This window comes from Coturnix japonica, unplaced genomic scaffold (assembly GCF_001577835.2).
Source record: "Coturnix japonica isolate 7356 unplaced genomic scaffold, Coturnix japonica 2.1 chrUnrandom592, whole genome shotgun sequence".
Taxonomy (NCBI): Eukaryota; Metazoa; Chordata; class Aves; order Galliformes; family Phasianidae; genus Coturnix; species Coturnix japonica.
The window spans coordinates 34,518-45,390 of NW_015439965.1; the positions used below are offsets into that span (position 1 = coordinate 34,518).

Genomic DNA, 10,873 nt, shown 5'->3' on the forward strand with positions numbered 1-10,873 from the left:
CATTTGGGGTCTCAATATAACAACCTCATTTCTGGGGGTCTCAATATAACACCATCACTTTTAGGGTCTCCATATAACAGCCAAAGGTTTGGGGTTGCCATATAATGCCAATACATTTGGGGTCCCCATATAACACCAACACTTTTGGGGTTTCCATAATAAACCCACACTTTGGGGGCCCCATATAACAACCAAAGGTTTGGGGTCTCCATATAAATACACACATTTGGGGTCTCCATATAACGCCAACACATTTGGGGTCTCCATAATAAACCCACACTTTTAGGGTCTCCATATAACAGCCACAGGTTTGGGGTCTCCATATAATGGGGTCTCCATATAACACCAATACATTTGGGGTCTCAATATAACAACCTCATTTCTGGGGGTCTCCATAGAGCACCCATTCTTTTAGGGTCTCCATATAACAGCCACAGTTTTGGGGTCTCCATACAACACCAACACATTTGGGGTCTCCATAATAAACCCACACCTTTGGGGTCTCCATATAACACCGACACATTTGGGGTCTCCATATAACAGCCTCATTTTTGGGGTCCCTAACCCTAACCAATCTCCAGACCCTATATAATAACACCTCATACCACCACCCCCATATAATAACACCCCCAAATCCTATATAATAAAACCCCCAAAATCACCAGACCCCATATAATAACACCCCAAATTCACCACCCCATAAGCAATAACACCCCAAATTCACCACCCCATAAGCAATAACACCCCAATATCCCCACCCCATAAGCAATAACACCCCAATATCCCCACCCCATAAGCAATAATACCCCAATATCCCCACCCCATATGCAATAACACCCCAATATCCCACCCCATATGCAATAACACCCCAATATCCCCACCCCATAAGCAATAACACCCCAATATCCCACCCCATATACAGGACTTTTCCCCTATAATCCTCCATGATACCAAAACCACCCATTGATGGCAGTTCCCGACCCCAAAACTGCTCGTTTTTACCCAAATCCCCAAGGCCCTTTTTTGTTATTCCACCCCCCCAACCCCCCTAGGGCCCCCCCGACCCCAAATTGCCCATTTATGGGATTTCTTTTCCCCTATATCCACCCATTTTTGGGATCTCCCCCCCCTCATCCACAGCCGCAGTCGCTGCCGGCGGATCCCCCTCCTCTCAGCACTGCTGACAATGACACTGCAATTTATCAACCGTGGGGTGCAGGGAACGGCAAGGTGAAAATTTCATTAAAAATAATTAAAAGGAATGAAAAATATTCGCTAATTAGAAGAGTGAAAAACACGAAAAGAAAAGAGAGAAGAATTAAAAAGTATTAAAAATACCCCAAACAAGTGGCAGTTATCCATAGGGAGGATTAACCCATTCCCCCCTCCCCCCACTAAAGCATTCAGCCCTGCAGGAAACGGCAAGGTGAAAAATTAATTAAAAATAATTAAAGGGAATGAGAAATATTCGCTAATTAGAAGAGTGAAAAACACAAAAATGAAAGAGAGAAGAATTAAAAAGTATTAAAAATACCCCAATCAAGCGGCAGGTAACCGTAGGGCGGATTAACCCATTCCCCCCTTATTCCCTGCACTAAAGCCTTCAATCCTTGCAGGAAAAAGCAAGGTGAAAAATTAATTAAAAATAATTAAAACGATTGAAAAATATTCGCTAATTAAAAGAGTAAAAAACACAAAAAAGAAAGAGAGAAGAATTAAAAAGTATGAAAAATAACCCAAACAAGCGGCAGGGAGGATAAACCCCATCCCACCCCCCTTACCCCCCCCATTAAAGCCTTCAACCCTGCAGGAAACGGCAAGGTGAAAAATTCATTAAAGATAATTAAAAAGGAAGAAAATTATTCGCTAATTAGAAGAGTGAAAAACATAAAATTGAAAGAGAGAAGAATTAAAAAGTACTAAAAATACCCCAAACAAGCGGCAGATAACCATAGGGCGGATTAACCCCATCCTATTCCCCCTCACTCCCCCCCCCCCCCCCATTAAAGCCTTCATCCTTGCAGGAAACGGCAAGGTGAAAAATTAATTAAAAATAATTAAAAAGAAGGAAAAATATTCGCTAATTAGAAGAGTGAAAAACACAAAAATGAAAGAGAGAAGAATTGAAAATATATATAAAAAAAAATCAAAAGGCCAAAATAATCGGGAGGAGAAATCCGCCCCCCCCCCCCCCCCCCCCCCCCCCCCCCTCCCCCCCCCGGAGCCTTCATCCCCACCATCATCATCATCAGAACAGCACCTTCATCCCTTCATCTTCATCCCTTCATCCTCATCCTCATCGTTGGCCCCATTGGGTTTCGCTGTTCTTATCTTCATCCCCATCCTCTTCATCTCCACCATCTTAATTAACCCTCTCCCCACCCTCCTCATCTTCATCCCCATCCTCCTCATCCTCATCTTAATTAACCCCACCCCCCTCCTCATCCTCACCTTCATCCCTTCATCCCCATCCTCCTCATCCTCATCACCGACCCCACCTTCATTAACCCTTCATTAACCTTCATCCCCATCATCATCACCATCCTCATCCTCACCTTCATCCCCGTCTTAATTAACCCCATCTTAATTAACCCCCTCCTCAACCTCATCTTCATCCCCATCTTAATTAACCCCCAACCCACCCACCCCCATCCTCCATCTCTCCCCTATATGTTTGGCAGTCACAAACACAAAAAGAAGAAAAAGCCCCATATGAGTACAAACACTATCCAGAAGGTGTGTCGGAATGGGGAGAGGTGCTTGTTAACCGTCCCGCTGCCGAAGACCAGCTGGGTGTCCTTGCGGCTGCAGTACGCCAGGAAAGCTGGGATGAGGTACTGGATCCCGTTCCCAGCATAGGCTCCTGTGATCCCCACCAAGGACTCCAGATCGTGGGTGCAGAACGCCACCAGCACCGGACCAGCGTGGATGGGCAGGGAAAAGACAATTTTCCTGTCCACCACCAGGGGTAGGGTGCCCCCTTCTTCTGTGGTGGGAAAGGGTCTTCCAGTTGATCTGCGCAGGTCACCGCGATGATGGGGAAGTTGGTCTCTGATGGTGAAGACTGGAAGAGGCCAGAGGTACGACGAATGGAAGGCAACGTTGATGATCTCACCATTGTTGGTTGAGTTGAGCGTGTACATGTCCATGAGGGTGTCGGGTTGCGAAAGCGAGTAAATGGCGTGAAGGGACAGGGAGGCTGTTAGACGCCAGGATCAGGATGTAAATTCGAAGGGTTGCAGCACGAGCTTGGTGGACATGCCTCTTCTTCGAGGATGGGGTGTGATGGGGGGGATGGCAGGGAGTGCTGGCACATGAAGGAGTAGGACGCACACCCAAAGAGGGGTTGCGGCCGTGTGGCCCGATCGGAGCTGGGCCATGGCCACGGCGGTGACCTTCTGCTTGGGGCCTCTGCTGGTGATGCGGATGAGGGCCAGAATTATCATGAGGATGAAAGCTGGAGAGAGAGAACACGTCAGGTCAAACCCAGGCCCATGTTCCCCACAACCTTCCTCCCAGTGGCAGTGGCAGGCCTTGGCACCAGCTCTGCTGCTCCACAGGCGAGCATTTCTCCTTTGTGGGGAACACACTGCACCAAAGGCAAGGCAGACAGGAGTTAACTGGGATTTGCTGTCAGTGCCAGTCAGAACATTAAGCATCAGGCAGTCTTTGGCAGGCGTCTCCCTCCCCAGGTACTCTCTCTCCCACCTCTGTTTGCCAGCGTGGTGAGGACAGACTCTGTATCTGTTAATATAATGCTCCTGAAGGACCCTGAGCAAACACGGCTGAGACCATCACCATCTTCCTCAAGGGTCTCAGTCCGTATAGGATGGCTTGGCTGCCAACGGACACCTCAAGTAAACATCATTTGGAAGTGAGTCAGAGACGCCTGAGATTTGACCTCTAAAAGCAGAAAAAGATGAAGCCCAGCTCTGCCAGTCAAACCCAGTAACATTTCTATGCATCTGCAACTGGACTAATTTGCTTCCGAGGGCGCTCACCTGGACTGTTGTACAACAAGCAGGTAGAAGCGGAAACAGCAGCTGACTACAGGGGCCTTCCTGTCCCTGTGATCTGTCAAGCACAACAGAGCAAGAACTAACCAGCCCACATCAGGCTGCTGCAGTTAATCCCAGGGTGGAGGAGCTGGTCTGGAAGGGACGAAGGCAGCACCGAAAGACTGCTATTAAAATTCATCACTTCTAGGCACAAAGTCTGCTCGTCTATCCTTCAACTTATGGTTCAGGAATAGCCTAACAACATTGCACAAAGCTTATCACAAAGTGACACGCCACGGACAAAAATGAATTGAGGAGATTGGGCTAATACCCTTATTTACTCTGCTGGTGGAAATTTGAGCCAGAAGTGGTTATTGCCAGACCATTATTCCTATCATGGCACATAAAAACAGCAGAAAACTAATTCTGGCATCACAAAAATCATGTCGACCTGGGAAAGTTTGATCATCAGCTGGAGGGTTAACAAGGAGCAGGGGAAAAAAAACCTTGCCTGGCAGGGCACAAAACAGTAAAATTTACAGCCTGTTGGATGCTGGCAACGGATGGGCTGTTGTAGCATGCACAGAGCTGCCTCCTGCACTGGGGTTAAGGCATCAAAGCACAGCCATGAATTATCAGGTAATGAAAAAAAGCAAAAACGCTGACACTCATATTATGCATGACTCTGAATGTCATAAATAACAACAAATTGAACAGAAGAGCAGCCAGCCCCATGGCCAAGCCCCCAGGAGGCAGCAGCAGGAGCCAGGCAGTGTACACAGGGAGGTGAGGACACCCACCTGCTTATGCCTGGCATGGGCAGCTGGAGGCAGAAGGTTTTGTTGCTGTGGGATGGGAACAGAAGCAGCAGTTCCAGAACAGGCTCCTTTTCTGCCCCAGCACCACCAGGATAACTGTAACTGCACACTGCTCTCTCCTGTGCGCTCTCAGGGCTCTCCAAAGCTCAGTTTCTGCTCTCACAGCATTCCTTCCTCATCATCCAAACAGCAGCTTCATGCTCAGCACTCACCCAGCTGCACTCCCTATTTTCATCTCTTTACTGCCTCGGGAAACCTCTCACTTCCAAACTGCTTCCTGGTGACAGGGACAAGTCTAACAGAGCTCTGAAAACACGGCGCTGGGGAGATGACAGCAAATCTATCCCTTTGTGGTACTGTGAGAGGCAGACCTCCTTGGGAGCGCTGGGGCACTCTCCACGTGCCTCATGTCCAGCTACACAGGGCTATGGAAAAGAGTAATTCGTTGTGTGTTTTTCTGACAGGGAGCTGTGACGGATCAGGCTTCCAGTGGATTCCTGAAGTGATGGATACGAGTATATGGCTTCAGAAGCTAGAATTAATTCCGCCTTTGTTGTGATCCTTTTCTTCCCCCTTAAACACTTTTCAGAAATTAAACCTATCAGAGATTGAAGTTACGAAGAGTGACAGTCCATTACTATGATCTGCACCAGCACTGTTTCCAATAAAGCAGGCTGTGCTCCCTGCCCTACCGCTCTGTGTTACCCCTGGGAGAGGCAGTGCTGGTGCTGCCCGATTCCAGCCCTGACAGCAGCATTTCCTCACTCCCAGCAGCAGGTGAGGGTGAACCTCTCCTGGAACCACAGAGTTAAACCATTTGCATGCCAGATTTATCTGCCTGTCCCTAGGAGGAGGCGAGCCCAAAATGAAACTCTGAAACCTAGTTATGCAGGGTGATAAATCAAGATGAAAAGGAGAGATTGAACAGGCTCTGACTGACAGGCAGCTTTGAGCAGACAAGAGGCAGCACAGGAGCCTGCAGGCACACACAGCTCCTGCTCACATCCTCCACCTGGGGCAGGGGGCTGAAGGCACTCACACCACACACCATTCGGACTCACCTGCAGGTGCCACATGAACAGCAGTGGTGCTTCGCCAGCAAAGCCGCGCCTTCTAAGTTCAGGAGCGATTGGGGCCATTTAAAAAGCTTCAATCTACCCTCTGCATGTAGGACAAATCACTGAGGCAACATGCTCAAGGGATGGAAGCCCTTCAGACATCATGACCAACAGCAAGGACAGGAAGGTGACGATGGATTGTTGGCAGGTTACATGAAAGCCTCGTTTTGCAACATTAGTATTATAGCTTTTTTTCTTTTCTTTTCTTTTTTAATAGTACACATCTCAACCAAACACCCATATTTGAGCGGTGTCTGTCTTGTCCCGTTACCCTTCAATCTGGAGCTTGCACTCCACTACTTCCACACAGCGGCAGACCACGGGCTCAGCATGCCCACAAGGACGCAGAGGACAATTATGGGCTAGCTCCGCTCTTCTCTTGACCCCATACTACCATTTGAGGGTCTTCGTAGCATGGCCATGGTTTATAAAAAAAGCGGCCAAAGGAGGTTAAATGAAAACAATTAAAAATGAGTAAAAGAAGTGATCAGTCTGACAAATATAGGCAAAAAAATATGTTGGATACGTGCCATCATCCCACTTCACTCCCTGCAGACCCGACTGTCTAGTCATCTATCGCCAGGTGAGAAATATCACCGTTCCTCCTCAGGACAGCAGCGAGTGACCTGGGCAGGCAGCTCCTTGCTGGGGCCTCGGGATGGTGATTGAGTGGAAACAGGGGGACACGTTATGCCAGCCCGCCTTCGGGCTAACTGGGCAGCAGGCTGGGGTGGGATGGGTAAAAGGATGATATGGATGAGAACACATCCAGATACCAGCACTTAGGGGAAAAATATGGTGAGAACTCTGGGAAGATATTAGAAATACAGAGATATATTGTGAGCTTTGACAGAAGGCATGAAAAACAAACGACTGTTCCGGATTGGTTAATAGTCGAGCCATGCTATAAGATTTGAAAGGATGTTATTTATGCAGATCGGAAGCAAGCACCATTTGAACATGATGGTGGATGCCTGACTTTTACAAACTACGAGACTTCAAGTCTACGTCGCGTGCAGAAAAGGAGTGCTTCGTAAAACATCACAAGGAGTATGAAGATTCATCCTCTACATCATCCAGCTGTGGTAATCGCGCTCTCGCGAAGAAACCAACTGCTCAGAAATGGCTTTCTAGCTGGTAACTCTTCCTTCCCCCTCGCGCTGGTGATAAAAAACATCCAGTTGCTGGCTGAGATGGGGCTGTCACGTCAGCGGCCACCTCTGTTCTCTTATCCATTGGTCCATTTGCAGATTTTTCTATTATAACAGACGAATTGCATCCCCCACCGGCACCCCTCCAGCCCCTCCCTCGCGCGACCACAATACTTAAAGATCTCAGCACTGAGAGACGACGTGACGGTGGTCCATGTTAATCCAAATGACTTGACAGCGCGAGCAAGCAAAGAGTTCAGGAAAAAAAGTGGAATGAAAGTGAAAAAGATCGGGTAAAATAGTTCGATGATGGGCAAGAGCGGGTAAGAAAAACAACAAGTGAAACAGAGAGGATGAGCGATAGGTAAATCTAGGTGGGTAAAACGAGATGCTCTTGTGGATCCCCATGGAGAAAGGACACACGGAGCAAGACAGGACAGGCGTGGTGCTCTTCCTATATTTTCAACCACGTGAACTCACACCATCAGTGACCCCACCCCGCCTTCCGGCTCTCAGTGAAAAACCACATAGGCATCCGGTCTTAGTTTTTAGGACTAAGCATAGAGGCAACAGACTAACCAACTACACGTGCCAGAATTATGAGAAGTTACTGGTAAGCAAAAAGCAAGCCTTCTCGGATTGCCACACCACGGTCGTTCATGTTGCTAGGCTATGCTTTGCTTACATCTAACAGAAGTAATCGACCTCTGCCATTCACCACAGCATAAGTCTCATCCTCTCCAGCACTGTTCCTACTCTCTTTCCACAATGGAAGCCCAGCAAGACCATCACCTGCCATCCCCAGCAGGGCTGGAGATGCTGCTTACTGCTGTTGCTGCCCTATGGAGAGCTGCGATCCATGCCTCACTGCTCCCCTACCAGCAGGGCCATTTGTTTGAGCAGGCAGAGCCATCCGTCACCGCCACCCGACGGTGTGACAGAGCTCTCTTGTCGAAGCGGAGAATCAATATGCCAGGAAATAATGATAACGAATCGCCCCATCACACCGTGCCGCCAATTGCTCCCCCTCTTCATGCATTGTGGATGCATGGATTTCTCGATCTGAGTATACATTTTCCTGATTTCTTTAAACCATATGGGTCTCATGGTCTTATCTCTCTTCTTTTTACAAAGATTAATTTCCCAAAGGATTTAATGTTTTTCTAAGTTATTAGTTGTTTCCTCTGTTCTTTTAGCCTCCCTTCCTTCTGGTCTCTTGTGAATCTCTCTTCACGTAGCTTGAGTGCATACGCATGTATCCCAGCATGTTCAATTCGCCATCACCGGAACCACTGAACCGAATCGATTTCCATCTATCACCCTTCCATGTTTTAAACTTCTTATATCAGTCTATAGATTCCATCGATCCAATCAAGGATCCGTACAAGAGTTGATATTGCCTCCTGATTACCTGTAACTTTAACATCTTTGATTAATTAACTTATTCCTGCCATCCTAGCCCTGTACGTAACTGTGTGATTTGACACCCGCCACGCCCCTCCAACCCACCCCAGAACGTCCCTGTTCCCTAACTGCATCTTCCACCCCTCTCCTCCCCTGCCCCCTTCCAAATAACTCCCTGTGCTGGCCAAACACCTCCATTTTTCAAAATTTCTGAACATGTCTTCCCAGGATATCTGCTCTCTTATTCCCTCTCCCACCTGGCATGAAATTAGACCCCGGCCCTGCCCTATCCACGCAGCATCACAGCACTTAGTTGTTACAGACCCACCCAGCGCCCCCAACTTGTGAGACACTTTACCAAATTGCTCTGGCCATTTCTCTGACTTCAATTCAGTACCTTCTACTCAGCCCCATAGTTAAAACCGATGCAATCGCGTTATCAGTATCGGTCTAAGCTAAAGAAACCCGCCCAACATCTTGTGTGAAAAGAAGTACTCCCCCTACTCCATCCCTCCTCCTCTACCAGCACCCCCTCCCAAGCCTCTTAATAACACTGACTTTCATATATATCTAGATAAAGGTATTTACACCCCACTTGTTATGGCTGGAACCGCTCTCCTTTTCCTCATTCTTCTCCCCTTCATCCTTCCCCACCCTACACACAGGAAGCCTACACACTTATATAAACACCCCCAAATGCACTCCTCAACTCTTGTTTATAGGACCTTCCAGCTCTCTGTTTAAACCACACTGGAGCCCCAAGTGATCCAGTGTTCGTCCCCCGCCCCCCTTCAGAGCAGGATGATCTACAGTTGAACACACCAAGTGGCCGCAGAGCGCAACTACAACCCAACACCCATGACTCCTGCTCCTCAGATGTGCATCGCTTCCGACGCTGGTTTCAATGTCAGCCTTTAAGGATCTGACTTGGCCAATCTCGCACCCAACCCTCAAATACAGCCTCCAAGAAGATGAAGGATTTATGAGTGCAGAGACCGTGGGGAAACAAGATGGAACTGTTCACTGCAGACAGCTATTCTCTAGAGAGCTCCACTAATGTCGGCCTAAATGGTAAAAACACCCCCCATTGATGGTCTCCCCACTTCCCAACAGACTATCGGAGTGAAGCCGTTTTATCGCCTTCGTTGCCATGCCTAGTGCAGGTTCCTATCCCTCCTCCAATGCGACCCCCACGCAGCGACCCATATATATATAGACCACTTCACCATGCCTAGCCGCTACAAAGCTTAAGGCCACTCTCCAATAACCCCCCCTTTGAGACCCCCCCCCCACATAAGCATCCCTTAACCCCCCCCCCAAACCAACCCCATATAACACCTATCGCTAATTAACCCCCCCAAACCTTATTACCCCCCGATTCCTCCATCTCTCCCCTCCACCCTCCACCCCCTCCCCTCCCTTAATAAACACGCCTATCGCTAATTAACCCCCCCAAACCACCCCCCCATCCTCCATCTCCCCCTCCATCCTCATCCCCTTCCCCCCCTTAATTAACACCCTATCCGCTTAATTAATCCCCCCAACCACCCTCCCCCATCCACCATCTCTCCCCCCATCCTCCCCCCACTCCCCTTAATTAACACCCTATCGCTAATTAACCCCCCCAACCTTTATACCCCCCGATTCCTCCATCTCTCCCCTCCATCCTCCCCCCCTCTCCTCCCTTAATTAACACCCTATCGCTAATAACCCCCCCCCAAACCACCCTCCCCCCCCCACTAAGCATCCCTTAACCCCCCCCAACCAACCCCCAATTTAACACCCTATTCCTAATTAAACCCCCCCAACCTTTATACCCCCCCATTCCTCCATCTCTCCCCTCCATCCTCATCCCCTTCCCCCCCCTAATTAACACCTATCGCTATAATTAACCTCCCCCAAACCACCCCCCCCATCCTCCATCCTCTCCCCTCCATCCTCCCCCTCCTCACCCTCCCAATTAACACTATTCCTAATTAACCCCCCCAACCTTTATACCCCCGATTCCCCCACTCTCTCCCTCCATCCTCACCCCCATTCCCCCCCCTTTAATTAACACCCTATCGCTAATTAACCCCCCCAACCTTTTATACCCCCCGATTCCTCCATCTCTCCCCTCCATCCTCACCCCCATCCCCCCCCTTAATTAACACCCTATCGCTAATTAACCCCCCCAAACCACCCCCCCCCCCCCCCCCATAAGCCCACCCCCATTAAACTCACCTGCTGCCTTTACCCCCGGGGCTCTCCCCGCTCCGTCCCTCCTCCTCGGCTCCTTCCCATCATGGTTCCGATCCTTTCCGATCGGTTCCGATCGGTTCCGATCCTTTCCGAACCCGCGACCCCGAACCCGAACCCCCTCCCCCCCCCCCAACCAAGCCCCG

General features: G+C 49.1%; 1 protein-coding gene across 3 annotated transcripts in view; it reads right to left on the bottom strand.

The window, feature by feature from the left end:
- The window catches only part of LOC107307424 (leucine-rich repeat and fibronectin type III domain-containing protein 1-like protein), a 32,070-nt gene extending 21,228 nt beyond the window's left edge, over nucleotides 1-10,842 (bottom strand). For 2 of the 3 annotated variants that reach the window (XM_015850931.2, XM_032441809.1), the window contains exon 1: nucleotides 2,261-2,386. In XM_015850931.2, coding sequence (XP_015706417.1) covers nucleotides 2,261-2,266 — 6 coding nt within the window. In that variant the 5' untranslated portion in view covers nucleotides 2,267-2,386. Of the gene's footprint in view, nucleotides 1-2,260; nucleotides 2,387-10,712 lie in introns of those variants that run through there. The other variant, XM_015850932.2, reaches the window with a different exon arrangement.
- Nucleotides 10,843-10,873: the final 31 nt, after the last annotated feature.